This window comes from Syzygium oleosum, unplaced genomic scaffold (assembly GCF_021117445.2).
Source record: "Syzygium oleosum isolate NSW1041296 unplaced genomic scaffold, Sole_v2.1 Sole_v2.27, whole genome shotgun sequence".
In the NCBI taxonomy this organism is placed as follows: Eukaryota; Viridiplantae; Streptophyta; class Magnoliopsida; order Myrtales; family Myrtaceae; genus Syzygium; species Syzygium oleosum.
In genome coordinates, this window is record NW_026607511.1 from 4,991,312 (window position 1) to 5,010,345 (window position 19,034).

The following is a 19,034-nucleotide window of genomic DNA, read 5'->3' on the forward strand; positions in this document are numbered from 1 at the left end:
GGACCCTTGTCGGCCACCAGCGAGGGCAGCAACGCCCTCGCCGGCCTTGGCCTGTGGCCGGCTGGTGGCAGGCCAGGAAGAAGAAGAAGAACAAACCAAAAAGGAAGAATAACAAATCAAGAAGGAAGAAGAAAACCAAGAAGAATCAGAAATGGAAAAATTGTTCCCAAAATCAAGAAGTTACTTTTTTTTTGCTTCTTGATTCTGTTTCAAAACTGATTCTGAGAACAATTTTTTGCAAATTGTGCCCAGGAACAAAAAATTTAACAAACAGATTTCTGTTCCCAAACTGATTCTGGAAATAAATGAACATAAATTTTCATTATTTGGCAACTTGCCAAACAGGCCCTAAATCAATTGAACACCAGGATGGGCCTCAAGTCCTTGAAAAGATTCACTTAGATGGCCTTAGGGTTTCCAAGGTCAGGCAACTTGAACACCTGGATGGCCCTCATGTCTTCGAAATAGTACTGATAAACAAGTACCCGAATGGCACTCAAGGCTGGGAAAACCTTAACAAACATCTGCATGGCCCTTAGATATTTGAAATGTCTCCGGATGGCCCTCAGGGCTTGGAAAATATTAACAAATATCTAGATGGCCCTCAGATATTCGGAACGTCTTGAAAGGAGAACACCCGGATGGCCCTCTAGGTTCATTAAGATCTTTGACAACGGGCTCCCGGGTGACCCTCAGGGCTATGCAAATTCTTGGGAAAAGAAGCACTAGGATGGCCCTTGAGGCTTTGAAAAGTTAGGTACCCTGATGACCCCCGGGTGCCCGAAATATCTTGGATTGGGGGTCCTCATTTGAGGATAAAGCACCTACCTGGATGGCCCTCAGGTCTCTAAAAGTGAAGCACTCGGAGCTTCGAAATAGGTAGAAGTCGTTTGAAAAGATTCCGGTTTACCGAAGTGTTTATCGGTCAGAAGGAGGGGGCTTTGATCTTCAAAGGGGCGCTTCCTATCAAGCATAGATAGAGCAAACCTACGTATGTTCAAGGGATAAACAATCATAGTCTATCCTAGAACAAGCACACATCTCTAGAAAAAAACTCATTTTCATTCATTAAACTCATCAGTTGGGGGTTTATGCATGATAATTCTACAATGTCGGCATCACCAAATTTCCACAGAAAAGATTCATCATCAAGAAGATCTTCATTCACGATGTGGATCTACTCAAAATGTTAAATGAGGATCTACTCAAAATGCTAAATGAGAGACTTTCAGTCTCAAAGGACTTTTCACTCACTCTCATTTAGAAGGTTGTTTTGTCTCATCCATTAATGTGGAAAAGAAAAGTAATCACTTGATCTCACCATTATCGTCAAGTCGACAAAGGTCTGAATTTTCTCGTAAGTGACGACCTCTCCAAATTGAGGGTTTTTTTTATTAGGACCGTAATTGGTCAGCAGTTTAGCAAAAGGGATAATTCAATTTGTATGGTTTAGAAAGAAACATTCTTTATTCTTTATCTCCGTCGGGGTTATAAGTTAAGAACCCTGCAAATGGGATAAAAACAATCTTGCCCACACTTCTTCGGTTAAAGCTTTCAACCTTTGAAATTTTTACGTTAATTTAAGTGCTCTAATATGAAGAGATTTCATAAGGGACATACTATAGGGTCGGTTAATGGGTCGAGAAACAAAAGGATTCATTAGGCTCAAGGAAGATTTTCAATGAAGGAGGTTTTGAAGCTGGCGATCGTATCAGCATCAATACCAATCTTCTTCTTTCACTGGGGATTGTACTCTTGTGTAGATGCTTCATCGGCTACGAGAGTCCAACACTAATCCTTCTAAAACTTGTGAAATCACCGCTCCTTACTGGGGATGATTTTCCGCATGCTTGATACAAACACTTTGACTTTCTATTCCCATCAATAGTTAGGCCTCATATCAACATTTTTTTTTCACTCTTCTTTTTTTCTCTCTCTCTTTTCATTTTTTTCCTCTCTTTTTTTCTTTTTTCTTTTTCTTTGATTTGTTTTTTCGTTTTTTTTTTAATTTTCTTGCAGCACGTTCTTTTGCGGAAAACTCTCAAACTCATCAAACCTTCATGTCTCTTGAACAGTTCAACATTTTGGACTCTCGGGTTCTCCATCTTCAACAAATGCTCTGGATCATGTTGTTTTATCGTGGTGACTCATGTGCCTTGCCTTTGTGTGTGGGATGATCACCAACTGGCTTTATAATTGAATTTGCATGCCCAAACGAGTTATGCAATGGATAGAAGTGTGTAAAATAGAGAAAGAAATGCTTTTCATTATCTCGGGAAACTTAAATTCTCTTTTGAGTCCAACTGTAATAAAGACAATCGAAGATTGATTCAAGTGAGAGTAAGAAAATTTTATCCATTTCCCACTATGTAAAGTCACCCTACCTCCATTCTGCCCCGTGTGGAGTATGTCTTGATAGGGTTAAGTTGAAAGAAATTCTTCTAATATTTAGGCTCAAAGGGGTTAAACAATGGTTTACCTGCATTATTTAGGATAGAGAAACGAAATGGCCCCTAGTCATCATGTGCCCCCTTGTCATTGGCAAATTTAATTTTTTTTTATTGCCGAATATAGTCTTGGTCATATTCATCATATGGCTCATACTTTTCCACGAAAGGCACGTAATCTGTAGAGTCTTCATGTGGTCCTCTATCTCTGTCCTTAAGTAATTGCTCATACTTAGACACTCTCGTTGTCAATTGGAATTAATTGTCAACATTTTGGCCTTCGAATTTTTCTCTAAGATTGAATTTTAATCCATTGAAAGCCAAATTTGTGAATTCTTTCTCCAGGAGTGAAGTAAGGTATCTATTCCTAGCCCTCTTGAATTGAGCAACAAACTGATCGATTGATTCATTATCGTATTGATAAATTATAGCCAAATTAGCAATCGATATAGCATGTATTAGTCTATAAAATTGAGAATCGAATTGTCTTTCCATCTCAGCCCAAGTATGGATTGAATTAGGAGATAAATTCGTATACCAAGTAAAGGTAGTTTTTGATAAAGACAAAAGGAACAATCTAAGTCTAAGAAATTCATTTGTTCTTGCCTCTCCACATTGGGCAATAATTGACCAATGTGTTCAATAGTCGATTGGTCATCTTCGCTAGTGAAAACAACGAAGTTAGGAATTTCGAATTTTCTTGCATAAGGTATAGTGTCAACCCAAGATGTGGCTTCCTATATACTAGCTTGACCATTCCTTTATCGACACCTAAATGTTGTAATAGAAGTTCAGCCACTTGATCAGGATTCGCAAGTTGACACATTTTCTGCCTCCTAGGTTCAGGGTAGATAGGTCGATAGACTTTAGATTCCCGCCAGGGTAGATTGGATTTTCAGGCCTTTGTAAAATCCTCACGTACCTGAAGCCTTTTGTTTTTTCTTCTCCACACGAGCGTAGCGGCGTGACCCCGACTTCGCCACACCTTCCTCCGCTTGGGTCTCCTCCGACAGCCCACTTTCGACCAAATTGAGTTATGGGTTTTGGAGACCATGCTGGCACGACCACATAGGTCTAAGAATCGGCGAAAACGGCAAAGAAATTGGCTGGAATCGAACAAAATTCCGTCGGTTGCATGAACCCTAACCGGCAACTTCCGCCGCGCAATTAGCCTCTGGCGATCACCCAAATGCCAAATTGTCTTAGGACTTTTGTTGCCCATGGCGGTGCGACTGTACTGGTTCGAAGCTGGGAGGCGGGTCACCGAAATTTGGCCAAAATTGGCAATTTCCCTCTTGGCCCCAAATTGGCTGATTTTCAATTCAATCAAAATCTCACAAAATTCATCAAGAGAGAGATTTAACCATGCTCTGATACCAAATGTTAGAAAAACTAAAGGAGTGAATATCCATTTTGCATGGATGAACAAAACTCATGCATAATAATGATCAAATATGGAAACGTGTAGATTCTTTACTAACCTCCGACCATTCATGAAGTTCGATTGATAACCTGAATCGTCGAGCGTTGAACGGTCAATGAATGGAAATCTCTAGCCAATTGCCCTCTTAACGTCGATGGTGTGTTTTCTGATAACGAAAGGATTTGGCTTAGAAGACCATTTTATGTCCATTCACACCCCTTCACATAACGTCTTCCATCAAGACGTTATCGTGACTTTTGGACGGTCACCACATATCTCGAACGTGGACAATGAACGTTAATGAAATTAACTGAATGTGAGAATAATAAACTAAACATGAGATCACATTATTGATATTATAACACCATGATCTAGAGATTTGGGGTGATGATGCCAATGAGTTCAATCCAGAGAGATTCTCCAGGAAGTCTCAAAACTTTGCTTTGCTTGAAACCAAAGTTGCTTTGACCTTGATTTTGCATAATTTCTCATTGCAGCTATGTCCTCCTTATAAGCATGGCCCTATTCCTTTGATCACTCTTAATCCCCAATATGGAGTCCCCTTGATTTTGACTAGAATCGGATCGAATACTCAGTTCGTATTTGATCAGATTCCATGCTCTTGTTTTCTTTGTTGCGTACATTAAACGAAATGTTTTGTTTGTTGAGAATAAAGGAGAAGTCATGCAAACATACGATGCCTTCTTGACTAAAAGTTCTCACTTAATAATACTGTTTCATTTTGGAATTCTTCACTACTCGAGAGCATGCTCTTCTTGGATGGAACTATTTACTAGGTTTTACGTACTCTTTTGGTGTCTTCTAAAAGAGTTGTTCCCACATGAAATATCGCTTGCCACCTTTGGCCAAAAAATGAAGGGTTAATATCATGAAAAACCCTAAACTGATACATCTGTAATAAATTTATTCCAAACTAATTTTTTGACCATCAAAAACCTCAAACTGGTAGACCTGTGATAATTTTACCCAAAACTATTTTTTGACCACAAAAAACCCTACATTGGTACACCTGTGACAATTTTACTCCAAACTAATTTTTTGACCACAAAAAACCTCAAACTGGTAGACCTGTGATAATTTTACCCAAAACTATTTTTTGACCACAAAAAACCCTACATTGGTACACTTGTGACAATTTTACTCCAAACTAATTTTTTGATCACAAAAAACCTCAAACTGGTACACCTGTGATAAATTTACCCTCCGTTAGTTTTCGTTAAATTTTACTATCAAATTGGTAAGTTCAATGACATGTGATAGTTGACAGGTGTACCAGTTTGGGGTTTTACCCCTCTGTTTATCACAAGTTTATCAATTTGTGATTTTTCATGATATTAATTCAATTTAATGGACACTAACGGAGAATAAATTTGTCACAAATGTACCAGTTTGGGGTTTTTAGTGGTCAAAAAATTAGTTTGTGATAAAATTATCACAGGTGTACCGGTTTAGGGTTTTTGATGGCCAACAAATTAATTTGGGGTAAAATTATCATAAGTGTACCAGTTTGGGGTTTTTGGTAGTCAAAAAAATAGTTCAGGATAAATTTATCACAGGTGTACCGGTTTGAGATTTTTTGTGATCAAAAAAATAATTTGGGGTAAATTTATCACATGTGTATTAGTTTAGAGTTTTTCATGGTATTAACCCAAAAATGAACTATACATCTAATCCTGATTTGAAACCCATACTCCTGAAGTCAGTTATGTTAAAAAGCAAGAGAACACTGCACGCGAGTACTTGTACTTGACTGAGTACAAAAGCAACAAAACCACAAGGAAGAGCACATCCCAAAAACCGCATCTTAGTTGGGAGAAAGTACCAAAAAAAAAAATTCTCAAACCTATTATACTAGAACAAATTTAGTTTTACGTGGCACGACCGTCCGTCCTACATGACCGTCCTATGTGGTATGACCGATGCTGACGTAGATAATTTTTAATATTTTTTTTTAAATTGAAAATTTAATTTTTTATTTTATTTTTTGGCCAAAATGAAAGTAAAAAAATAAAGAAAAAAATGTAAAAAATAATAAAGAAAAGAAAAGAAAAGAAAAGAAAAGGAAAGAACAAATAAATTATAAAAATTCAAAAATTTATTAAAATATCATTAAAAAATGTCCAAGTTAGTATCGGTCGCCCCACATAGGACAGCCGGCATCCATATCAGCGTTTTTCAGCCAAAATTTGATGGATGGACTCAATTGGCATAGATGTAAAAGGGTTTATGACTAAATTGATCTAATTAAAAATTTTAAGACTGAGTTGGTACCAATGCAATAGGTTAATAACTTTTTTGGTACTTTCCCCTCTTAATTTTGAATATCGAAATAGAACATTTTTTATATGGGAAATTATCAGGATCACAACCAACCTAACACATCTGTTGAGAAAAAAAAAAGATGGTGGTAGTTTAAAGACGAAAAATTTATATAAATGAAAATAAAAATAAAGCTATCTAAAGTTCAAAAGTTATCTATTATTTAATAATTTCAATGAAGACCTATCTCTATGGAATCTCACTTTGAGCACTAAACTCGCCGAGTTGAAGAGATAATAACCTTATTATACCAAGAAACACTAATTCACTAAGTTAATTAAACAATCGACAGACTAAACTTCCAACCATAATTGTCTATTTCTTTCCGAATTCGAATAAGATTAATATAAAGAAAATTTCTCAAAACATCACTCTTTTTTCTCGGAGATTCCACCGACCCGAAACTGTTTTACTGATCCAATGAGATGAAATACAAAAAAGCAGTTAAAGAAGAAATTTATGTTAATGCAGTGGTATTGTCAAAGATCACTATTTTTCCATTAACATGCACGATGCTAAATGATTAGTTACTCGATTGGATTATTTATTGTTTAGTCTATTGCAATGGTTTTTCTAACAATATAGACCCTGCGGACCCATAGAGGGGCAAGCAAGTGCTGCTCCCACTACTACAAGAATCGCTTTTGCTTTCTTTATCATAATATGACCAAAGGCAAATTATTTAAACTTCTGTAGGGATGGTCATACTATCTGGTCCCTCCAAACTTCTGCCTAATTTCTTAAATTTCATGTTTTGGGACTTTTGCCAAATCTCTTCAATTTCATGTTTAGGGATGGTAATACTACCTAGTCCCCCAAACTTCTGCCTAATCTCCTAAATTTCATGTTTAGGGATGGTCATACTATCTAGACCCCCCCCCCCCCCCCCCCACCCCAACTTCTGCCTAATTTCTTAAATTTCTATGTTAAGATGTGCCTGTTCCTTTTATGTTCCTACTATCTATGATTACTTTTACATGTCAATAAAATCCTTTTATTCGCTTTTTGTGATTAATGACAAATAGGAAATATCTATTTTTTAACATAACCATTTCTAATCTACACAAGTAAAAGACTCATAATCTCGATAAAATTCAGCTTTAATATACTAATGTTTTAATTAGTATGCCTTTTAAAAAGATCAAATTTCATATAATAAATCTAAAATACTCTTCTTGTAAATTATTTTTAATTTAACTCATTGTTATTTTTAACGTAATAAAAAACAAAATAGTTCTCATTATTTCACATTTTATGGAACAAGTTGTGAATATGCATCGCGAAATCAGAGATTAACCCTAACAGCGCCAACTTGCTTGCTGGCCAATCAATGGCTTGATTGTGAATTGTCCTGGCCTAAAATTAGATAAGCCCTAATCTATTTTAGAGATTTCTTCAGACACCCAAGCAGGCAACGGAAACTTCCAAAAAAGAGAAATCAAAGAGTGTCAGTGATTTCATTGATCTCTAAAGTTTGCTTGATTGCGCATTTTGATTTTTGAGATGTTGTCCCCGTATTGATTTTTGAGGTTTGACAAGTGAGCAATTTAAGTGGTAGGTAACTTGAAATAATGGTTTTACTACTTTCAAGTTCAAGTAGAATATTAGCTACTTCTTCACTTGTGAAGGATCAATTGCTTTTAAATTGACCAAAACCAGTTACGAAAGAAGAAATAATCTTTACTAGGGCTTGCCGAATAGGCTACGCCGAGCATGACCCCGAGGGTCGTGCCCAAGCACGGATTGCATCATCGCTATTACCACCTTTTTGTATTGCGAGAAGCAAGCTGTAATCACTCATTGAGAATGAATATTTTGTTGAAAAATATTGGTCTAGGGTCGTGTCCAGAATTCTGCTCCCCAAGAGTCCTATTTAAATCCTCTCATAGAAAGAAAACAACCGTGTCATATGTTTAACGTAGAATATGGAAATGTCCTTGACTTATTCAATTGTTCTCTCCCTTGTTCTGATCACCTTCTTCACTTGCGCATGGAAATTACTGAGTTTGTTTTGGCTGAAGCCGAAGAAGCTAGAAAAATGTCTTAGACAACAAGGTCTAAATGGAACTGCTTACGGGCTTTTGTTTCAAGATCTGAGAGACATCATCAGAATGACCAAGCAAGCTCAATCTCAACCCATTACTCCTTTCTCCGATGACATCGTGCCTCGCGTTCTCCCTTTCTATCATCACTCCATCAAGAAATACGGTACGCATCCTATCAAAGTTGAGATGCAGTGGAATTTTTCTAGCCAATGGTATAATATTGTTGACTCGACAAACTCGATTTCCTAGTACAAAACAATGTACGATTTCAACTCACTAAAGGTTGTAATTTCCAGCAAAAAACCTGCTAAAGAAAATATATTTCTGGTCTCTTTTCAGCAATTTAATCGAGATATCATCATGAAAGCAAGTTCACTAAATCCTGCTATAGGGCAGATTTTCCAACATTAAGCGTGTTGCTTTTAGGGGCAAAGTCACATGACAAATTAATGGCAGCTATGTAGTCAGCGACGGTTCATGCAAATCGATCTGCTAGATGGGTTTTGAGTCGGGTGCTTTCGATGCATCTAGTTTAAGCACCTGACACACAAATGGGTGAAATATGGAATTCGGTAGCCATTTGACGTCTTAATAAATGATTTCTCTAGATATTGGTTATTGCAGGGAAGCTTTGCTTTACATGGTTAGGGCCAGTGCCTGTGCTGAACATCATGGACTCAGACATGTTGAAGGAAATATTTTCACGGGTCAATGATTTTGAAAAGCCACATCCCAAGGCCATTGCAGATATCTTGACATCGGGGCTCCTGAATATTGAGGGGGAGAAATGGGCCAAACATAGAAAGATCATCAACCCGGCTTTTCATTATGAAAGGTTGAAGGTATTACTGCTTGGGGCTAATAATTTCCTGAACAGATGCAACTTCTAATGGAACTTAAAATGATTTATAATCCCATGACATTTCATGGTAACAGAACCTGAAATTCGTGGTCCATGGACATATAACATATAGAAACTACATACATTCAATGCATTTACCATTTTGATTTGTTGAAAAATTACAGCATGTAGTGACAGCATCATGTTCAAGTGGGGAGGAGATGATTAGGATATGGGAGAAGGAAAGTTTGGCTGGTGAAGTGGACGTGTGGCCTCACCTGCAGCATTTGACGGGTGATGTACTCTGTAGAGCTGCTTTTGGTAGTACCTACGACCAAGTCAGGGGCATCGTCCTCCTTCAACAAGAACAATTTGGGCTCGCAAACAAAATTCAGCAGACCGCATTTATCCCTGCGTGGAAGTAAGTTCAGATTTAGCCTATATTTATTTTGCGAAAAATGAATAATTTGAAAAATATTTTTCAAAAAAGGATCGCTTGTATCGCTTGAAATTAACTAATAAATAATATTTCATTATCGATAACAGTTTAGGGTTAATACCACGAAAAACCCTGAACTGGTACACTTGTGACAGATTTACCCCAAACTATTTTTTTGACCATAAAAAACCCCAAACTGGTACATCTGTGACAATTTTACCCCGAACTATTTTTTTGACCACTAAAAACCCCAAACTGGTACACCTGTGACAATTTTACCCCGAACTATTTTTTGACCACCAAAAACCCCAAACTGGTACACCTGTGACAATTTTACCCCGAACTAATTTTTTAATATTATTTTTTTTATTTTTCGAATTTTTTTAGTTTTTCTTTTCTTTTTCCTTTCCTTTTCTTTTTTTCTTTCCTTCATCTTCATTGGACCAACAATGGATTGTTATATTGTAATTGATACCACAATAACGTGACACGTAACATAAATGCTACATTTTGACCCAAAAAAAAAAAACATAAACGCTAAATGAAAGACTTTCTTTTATATGCATGCATTTTCACGCCAACCACTTTTTTCTACATTTAAATGTCTTGCGAAAAAAGCATTATATTGTTGTCGTGTCTTTCTTATTTTTGGGTGCAAGTGGATAGCCAAACTGATGGGGTCCAACGTAGGCTTGTTACCTAAGCTTGGAGTATAGCTAATCAACAATTTATATACATCTTGCTTGCCAATTTAATTTAACAGATTAATTTACAAAATTAGTATATTTTATATATAAGATGAGAGATATTATATGTGCATGGCGATTCATAAATCAATATGATCACTTGAAATATATAATAAATAAAACGTGAGACATTTAAATGTAGAAAAAAGTGGTTGTCATGAAAATTCATGCATATAAAAGAAAGTCTTTCATTTAGCGTTTATGTTTTTTTTTTGGGTCAAAATGTAGCATTTATGTTACGTGTCACGTTATTGTTGTATCAATTACAATATAACAATCCATTGTTGGTCCAATAAAGATGAAGGAAAAAAAAAAGAAAAGAAAAGAAAAACTAAAAAAATTCGAAAAATAAAAAAAATAATATTAAAAAATTAGTTCGGGGTAAAATTGTCACAGGTGTACCAGTTTGGGATTTTTGGTGGTCAAAAAAATAGTTCGGGGTAAAATTATCACAGGTGTACCAGTTTGGGGTTTTTGGTGGTCAAAAAAATAGTTCGGGGTAAAATTGTCACAGATGTACCAGTTTGGGGTTTTTTATGGTCAAAAAAATAGTTTGGGGTAAATCTGTCACAAGTGTACCAGTTTAGGGTTTTTCGTGGTATTAACCCAACAGTTTATGGATGAAAATATTTTTCATTTATTTATTTTTTTAAAGTTATTCAGACGATCATTTTTTGGAAAATATTTTTCAAATAATTCGTTTTTCACGAAACAAACGCACCCATATTAATAATTTATTTTGAGATCTTTTAGTTGTTGTAAAAGTATAAATACAAGAGTAACAAACCTCAGTTCGACTTACTCAATCCCTATCCATGGAATCTATGGGGATCACTACAATTTTGACCTATCAAAACAATGTATGGTAAGGCAAATCTTCTATCAAATTCTTATCTCGATTTCTGTCTTCGAACTTCTGAACTTAATACAATGGATGAAAATGATTGAGTGTATTTATCTAGCAAGACCTACAAACTGTAGAAACCATATTAACGTATAAAGCTTTCATCTTGAAGTTGACTTGGATACAAAAAAAAAATGCAGCCTCTTGCCGACCAAACTGCACAAGAGGATGAAAGAAATCGACCGTAAAGTAAAAGGATTGTTGGAAGACGTAGTGACCAAAAGAGAGAAGGCAATGAAGGAAGGAGAAGTAGATGACGATGATCTCTTGGGACTGTTGCTAAAATCAAACATGAAAGAAATTCAAGAATCAGGGCATCAAAAGGGTATGAGCATAGAGGATGTGATTCAAGAGTGCAAAGCGTTCAACATAGCGGCTCAGGCGGCCTCTATTTTGCTTACTTGGACTCTGATTTTGTTGAGCAAGTACCAAAGCTGGCAAGACAGAGCAAGAGAGGAAATTCTGCGAGTTTTCGGCAACAAAAAACCTGATTTTGATGGGTTGAGCCGACTGAAAATTGTAAGGATTCTCGTTGTATTGTAGTACGCTGTATATCTTGATTTCACAACATATATTCCTGAATTTCAAAACTCACGTCTAATAAATAGATTTCTCCAAAAAAAAAATGGACAAACAAAACATTTAAAAGTGAAAAATGCAGGAAATTGTAACTACCTGACCTGAAATCTAGTTATTGTTCTTACCTCTACTAGTGACAGAGGTGAGACCTATGGATCGTACCTTTGCATTCGAAGTAACAATATTGATCACATGAATGATATTCAGTTAGATGAATTAGGTCCACTATGCAAGGTTTAGATAGTTTTGTTGCTTTCTCAATGTCTTTTTGGACAAAAACAGGCTGACAACAAATTGGTTTATATGCAGGTAAGCATGATACTGAACGAGGTGCTTCGGCTATATCCGCCTGCATTTATGACAGCGAGAACAGTTCACAAGACAACCAAGTTGGGAGATATACAAATACCTCCAGAAGTTCTGCTTTTTTTGCCCATTATCCTGATCCACCAAGATTCAGAGATTTGGGGGGATGATGCCAAAGAGTTCAATCCGGAGAGATTTTCCGAGGGAGTCTCAAAAGCAACCAAGAACAAGCTCTGTTTTTTCCCTTTCAGTTGGGGTCCTAGAACTTGCATTGGCCAAAACTTTGCTTTCCTCGAAGTCAAAGTTGCTCTGACCTTGATTTTGCAGAACTTCTCAGTGCAGCTATCTCCTTCTTACAAGCACGCCCCTATTCCTGTGCTCACTCTTCATCCCCAACATGGAGTCCCCTTGATATTGACTAGAATCGGATCGAACCCCTCAATTCGTATTTGATAAGATATTGTGCTCTTGTTTGCTTCGTCACGGGCATATTGTTCTGTTTCTTGAGAATAAAGGAAAAGTCAAGTAGACAGCTGATGCCTTCTTGACTAGAAAAGTGGTTCCTATGATAGGGTGTCATTTTGGAATTCTTCACAACCCGCGAGCATGCTCTTCTTGGATTGACCTAGTTAACTGGAATTTATGTACTCTTTTGGCGCATTCGAAACGAGTAGTTGCCACATGAAATATCCCTTGCCACCTTTAGCCAAACAGTAAATGATACACTTGATTCTGACCATAACACAAATTGTTAACTCTTTGTGAAGTCACTTATATTAATAAGAGAAAGAGAACACTGCATGCAAGTACTTTACTTGATTGAATGCAAAACAACAGAAACACTAGGAAGACACATCCCGATATTTTTTTCCCTCTCACGAATTCATTATTCTCTGTAAGAGCTATCCCTGCTCATGCAATCTTACAAGTACAAATTTCAGGAATACGATTTGCTAGTTACTGTAGCCCAGATATCTGATGGCCAAAAATGACAAAAAGAAGAAGGAGCACGAACTTGTACTCTCGAGACAAAGATGATCCCAGTTATCAAATTATCCCAAAAGAGCACAAAAAACATCCACAGAAGAAAAAAAGTACAAGACTTATGTGGCACCACGTGTGGCTAATGACATTGACGTGTACAACGGACGCATTAGTGGAGCCAAATCGATTCCGTACGCTTTTAAACAAAGACGACTTGTTTGAGTAGGATTTTGTTTCATTCTTTTCAGGTAACGGAGAGAGAAAGAGTTTAGTCTCAAATCAAATTCACAGATTGGACGACTACGATTTTGCCACGAGATGAGTTCGCAAATTAGGGTTTTATTAAACAAGGATTTTCAAGCTAATCGTGAAGTTTGGTTGGTGTTTCAAGTTTTTAGATCTAAAGTTTCAAATGATCAGTATGGAAGAAAATCAAGCAAATAATTCATTATAGTCGAAGCAAAACGGGTGTAACCTAATGAAATTTACTATCCATATATTATGAATTATGAAAAATTTAACTATAATTTGAAATATTTTTCTTTATCGCATAACTATTATTCCTAGTTCATTTACTATATAAAAATATATAATACAATAAGATGTTTGTGATCAAATTGAGACTTTAAAAGTATATTTTAACTTTTTTACTTTCATTTACCAAATTTTGAACTTTTATTTATAGAAGAAAGGCTCCTCTCATTAAAGTAAAAGCATTAAATGTGCTGAGAATCTAATTTACTACTTGCAAATTTTTTTAAACTTTTATTTGGATAAAGAAAGGCTCCTCTCCTACAATTAAATGCATCAAATGTCCAAAAAGTATATTTAATATAATTTATTATATTAGTTAGATACAACTTGCTTTGCGTGCTTTTCATGGGTGTATCCTAAATACTGAATTTTAAAAAATCATTCAGTTAGTTAAAGTAACATATAGAGATGATGTTATATTTGTTTATGTGAAAAATAATACTGATCGCAACTAAAGTCAATAATACATCAGAAGAATTAAATTTGAAAACCAACTAGAGAGTATCCAAATTGAATAATCTTAATGTGTTCTTCCCATAATATATTTGTTGACACCCAAAAATAATCTGAGTCATAATGGATCGATGAGAGTCCATGGTGCATTGTCGACAGAACAGCTGTAGTCTACTTTTACAAATCGGCAACTGAGAAGGGTAGCTGTCATTGATGGAAGAAAATTGGTGAAGGCTAGAAATCGACATATGAGGAAGAGAGATTGGCCGATTACGAGATTGATGGAAATGCAGAAGGAGAGACGGAGTTGAATCATAATTGCTTAAAGATACGAACATGCGGTTATAAGTAAATGGAGTTGAGGCTTGAAATCTCAGGAGTAGTTAAGATTTAGAATTTGAATAATAACCGCTCTCGATAGTTACACCTTGTACAAGGCTATAAAAGGCCAAGGAAGACTAATTGTAAAGGATCTAAGATCAATGACACTTATAAAATCTTTTTGCAATTTACTTTATCAATTCTTTATTCGTATTCGCTATTCTTCGTTACCTGTAATTCTTTAGTTCATAGAATAGCTATACCGATTGTTTCCTATCCAAATCGTCATAGAACCCTGTTCATTTCTAAAAATCAAAGATCTAACCTTTAGTGAAAGATCTTTCATCGACGACCATTTTCGACAAAATATCTCTTTGGCACACTTGGTGGGATCATTGTGGTTCGATTTTAGGAAGTGAAAATGTCAAAAACAATGAATCAAGAACCCCGAAATGCCGCTGGTGAGAATAATCAATCCCCATGGCACATCAATGAGAGGTTACTCGATCGGAATCGTCATATGCTAATGTAGTGGGAGACGATAACCAAGGTGGGAATATATGAAAATTTATTTTGGAATCTATTTACGATCTATAAAAGCATTTTGCATTTTTAGAAATATGAGAAAAAAGTTATTGAAGAATTACAATTTCAGTTTCAATATCCAAAAAATAAAATATATGAGTACAAGACAAAATATCTGTGAATTTTACGTACATACCAACCATTATTCTAACTACAAAAATAGAAAATTATTGTATGACTTACACACACGAAAAAAAATTAACGTACGGTTTCCTTTGATTCAATTGACAAAAAAAATTCAAATTATCCCATAAACTAATAAACCTCATCTACCAATTCGATTTGGCTTGTGATTATCAATTCGCCTCTATGCATATACCGTCATAGGACATACTAATATCTCTAAAGAGTATGTCAATAATACTCATTTTAATTCAAATAACCATTCTAATTTTTCCTAGCTTTTAATTTTATTTTCTCCCCTCCCTCTCTGTTTGCTACCGAACGTTGAGGACAAGCAAAGGCGAAAGCAAAAAGGGGAGATAGTGGGCATCAAAAGGCGGACTAGATAAAAGCGGGAATGTTTGTTTTTTCTTTTCCGCCACCAAGAAATCGAAATTCAAACTGTGGCCATATAGCACGAGTCACTTGGTAGCATATTTGTTCCATTATTTTATTGGCTTGAAGAGGCTTTGAGACAATTGTCGCAAGGATTACAACCGTATTTGCAGTCTTTCCGATCCAAACACTCGCCAAAGTGTGCAAGTATGGTTTGGCGCCGACACTCATCCTGAAAATTTCCAAATTAGAGAGTCAACACATGTTTATCACTAGACTTTGCTCCATTCAGGTACATGGAAGATGAGTTTAGCCCAAAGGTTCCATTATGAATTACATATGTTGCCAACAGACCCATCTAATGATCTAGCACCCAAACTGGTTAATGCCAGACTAAAACTAACAACAATCAGTAGAACAAAGTGGAAAGTCATCAATTAAATTCTAACAGGGTTTGTATATATAGTTCGGTTCAAAGTAAAAGTTTGTAGTTATTTCTTGTCTGCCTCGATATTTTCCGTTCGGAATCGCCACAGAACCCGTTTCCTCTCGTTAAAAGCCGAAGAACGACTTTCGGTTAAAGATATTTCGTCATGGGAGCAATTTTGACGAAACACAATAATTAATGCTAAATATATCGATAATTTCTTCATAAAATTGATATATTAATTGATATAACAGGCTTTTAATGGTTTTGAGTATAGCTCACCTGCATCATTACTTATAAGTGAGGGCCATCAATTCTCGAGCCAATCCTTTTGCACGATACAACATGCAATTAAATAGGTTCCCATTTAGCATAGATGGGTTAATGTCATAAACGTCAAGACACAAGAAAAACTGTGTCTTATGTGGTTGAAGTCGCTTAAGCAGTTTAGACATGAATCGACACATTTAAACTCGTTTACGACACGATAAAAATCGTGGCATACGTGGATTGACCCGCTTATCCCCATTTAAACACTAAGCGTCATGTTTAAATTACGCGTTTTATGTGTTTCGCGAATACAAGTTAATGTTGTTATATTTACAATGTGATCCCACATTTAGGGATATAGTTTTTGAAATTAAAACTTATCCATTGGGTTTGACCCACGTTTTCTCTTTTAAGTGACGGTTATCCACATACGGTTTTTCCATGCTTCGTACCCCTTCGGTGACAACCGCCCTCTTCAGTAACCGCCTTGATGGAAGCGGTTTATAAAGATGAACGTTCATTCTATAAGAGCGGGACACAAGGTCTAACGCAAGCCCTCTCATTCGGCAATACACCATCGCATGCGAGGATTGGGTAAGTTAGAGAGTGCTCCTCAGTAATCGCTCTCAAATTAACGTCGAACTATCGTGGAATTCCGACGAACATAAAGTTGAACAATGGCTGGAGGTCAGTTTATCTTCGATCCTGTTTTCCGCATGTGATTCTAATTGTGCCTAAAATTTGTTCCTCTATGCATGATTAAAATCCTTCAGTTTTAATCTTTCATTTGGTATCAGAGCATGTTTAGTGCCTCTGCCTTGTTTTTGTTGAATTTTGGGTGCATTTTTCGGGGCTTTTGAGATGAATAGTAATTCGGCATTTTGGGGCTAAGAGGGAAATCGCCGATTCCGGCCAAATTCCGGCGACCCACCGCTCGACTTCGGACCGGCACGGTCGCACCGCCATGGAGAAGAATAGCCCTAAGTTAATCTGGCATATCGGTAATCGCCGGAGGCTGTTTGAGCGGCGGAAGTTGCGGGTTAGGATTTGTGCGTTTAGACGGAATTTTGCTTGATTCGAGTCAATTTCTTGGTTGTTTTCGCCGATTTTCGGATCCATGTGGTCACGCCGATGAGGTCTCCGAAACCCATAAATTATTTTGGTGTGACATGGGCTACCGGAGGAGACCCATTCGGTCCCAGGCGCGGCGGAACGGCGAAGATCGTCAAAAATTGGATCTGGTCGAGCGGAGGAAGAAGGCGCGTGGCCCCACGCGTGCACAATCGCTGGCGCGTGGTCGCCACGCGTGCGCAACCGGCAGACTCGTGCGTCCCACGCGCGTGTTGTAGGCGCGTGCGCCGCACGCGCCCGCGCGCGTGGCGCGCACGCGCCCGCTGTAAAGAAGGTGCGTGGCGCGCACGCGCACGCACGCATGGAGCGAGGGCATGCCGCGCACGCACCCTGGAACCGGCGCCCTCTTCGGTTTTTACGCTTCTGCCCCCGCTTTTTACCCGTTATTACGATTATGCCCCTTGCCGAATTAAGTTTATTGTTTTGTCCCTCATGCATTTTATGAGTATTTTTATGCATGAAATTAAATGTCCAGTGATCCATATATTTTAATTAATTGGGGAGTAGCAACAGCATCTTTAATTAATTAAATTATATATTAAGAGCATTCGGATCACATTTGAAAATGGACATTGATTGTAATTAATCTTATTAATATGATGAATTTAATCCCACAGGAATTTTCATTATATTAATTTGATTAATTAGGTTGAAATATCATATTATTTTTCTTAATTTACCCACAGGGATTAAGGAAATGAATATAATATGATAGTTTCTTCATGAAGAATTTATGAATCTATTTAAATTAAAAACTTAGCCCACAGGCAGTTTTTATGTTATGTGATTCATATTTTGTGACATGTCTTACATTGGTAGAACATGATATATGTTGATTTTGCCTCAAATTTTGTGACATAAGCATGATTATTTGATATGCGGTTTGCAACCCGTGAATTTCTCTGAATTTAAGAGTGATGTTCCCATACTGAATGGTGAAAACTATAAAGTTTGGAAGGAGTCAATTCTTCTTCAATTGGGGTGCATGGACATTGACTATGCTATAAGGAAAGACGAACCACCTGCTCCTACCGACACGAGCACGCAGTTGAGATAGCCCTTTATGAACAAGGTGGGAGCGGTCCAACCGCCTTAGTGTGATGTTCATAAGGACTAAAGTATCTCCTAGTATCCGTGGTTCGATCGGCCGACATAGCAATGCTAAGGCTTTATTGGAGGCCATTGATGCGCGGTTGAGACTTCGAGAAAGGCGCATGCCATGACCCCCGATAATGAAGTTTTCATCTCTAAAGCTCACAAGTGTTAGAGGTGTGCGTGAGCACATCATGAAGATGAGGGACATTGCAGCTCGGCTGAAAAACCTTGAGGTTGAGATATCTGAATCATTTCTTGTGTACTACATTCTGAACACTCTCCCACAACAGTATGCCCCTTTCAAGATCTCCTACAACACACATAAGAATAAATGGTCAATTAATGAACTTATGACCATGTGTGTTCAAGAGGAAGAGAGGCTGATTATGGAATTGGGAGAAAGTGCTCATTTGGCAACACAAGAAAGGAATAAGGGTCACGGCAAGCGAGAAGGGGAAAGGTAAAATACCTCCCCAAGCTGACATTAAGAAGGAATCCAAATGTTTCTTACGTAGAAAGAAGGGGCATATGAAGAAGGATTGCGTCGATTTAAGGCCCGGCTCGAGAAGAAAGGTAATCCAACCTCTTATGTTTGTTATGAATCTAATATGGCTGATGTGAGTCACAACACTTGGTGGATTGATTCTGGTTCTACAATCCATATTT

General features: G+C 37.1%; 1 protein-coding gene across 1 annotated transcript; it reads left to right on the top strand.

Annotated features, from left to right (window-relative positions):
* Nucleotides 1-8,118: 8,118 nt before the first annotated feature.
* On the top strand, nucleotides 8,119-12,595 carry LOC115668470 (cytochrome P450 CYP72A219-like). The gene is made up of 5 exons (XM_056303512.1): nucleotides 8,119-8,418; nucleotides 8,880-9,097; nucleotides 9,282-9,517; nucleotides 11,326-11,704; nucleotides 12,074-12,595. Exons 1-5 carry the CDS (start codon nucleotides 8,136-8,138, stop codon nucleotides 12,521-12,523), a joined length of 1,566 nt encoding a protein of 521 aa, XP_056159487.1. The 5' UTR covers nucleotides 8,119-8,135; the 3' UTR covers nucleotides 12,524-12,595.
* Nucleotides 12,596-19,034: the final 6,439 nt, after the last annotated feature.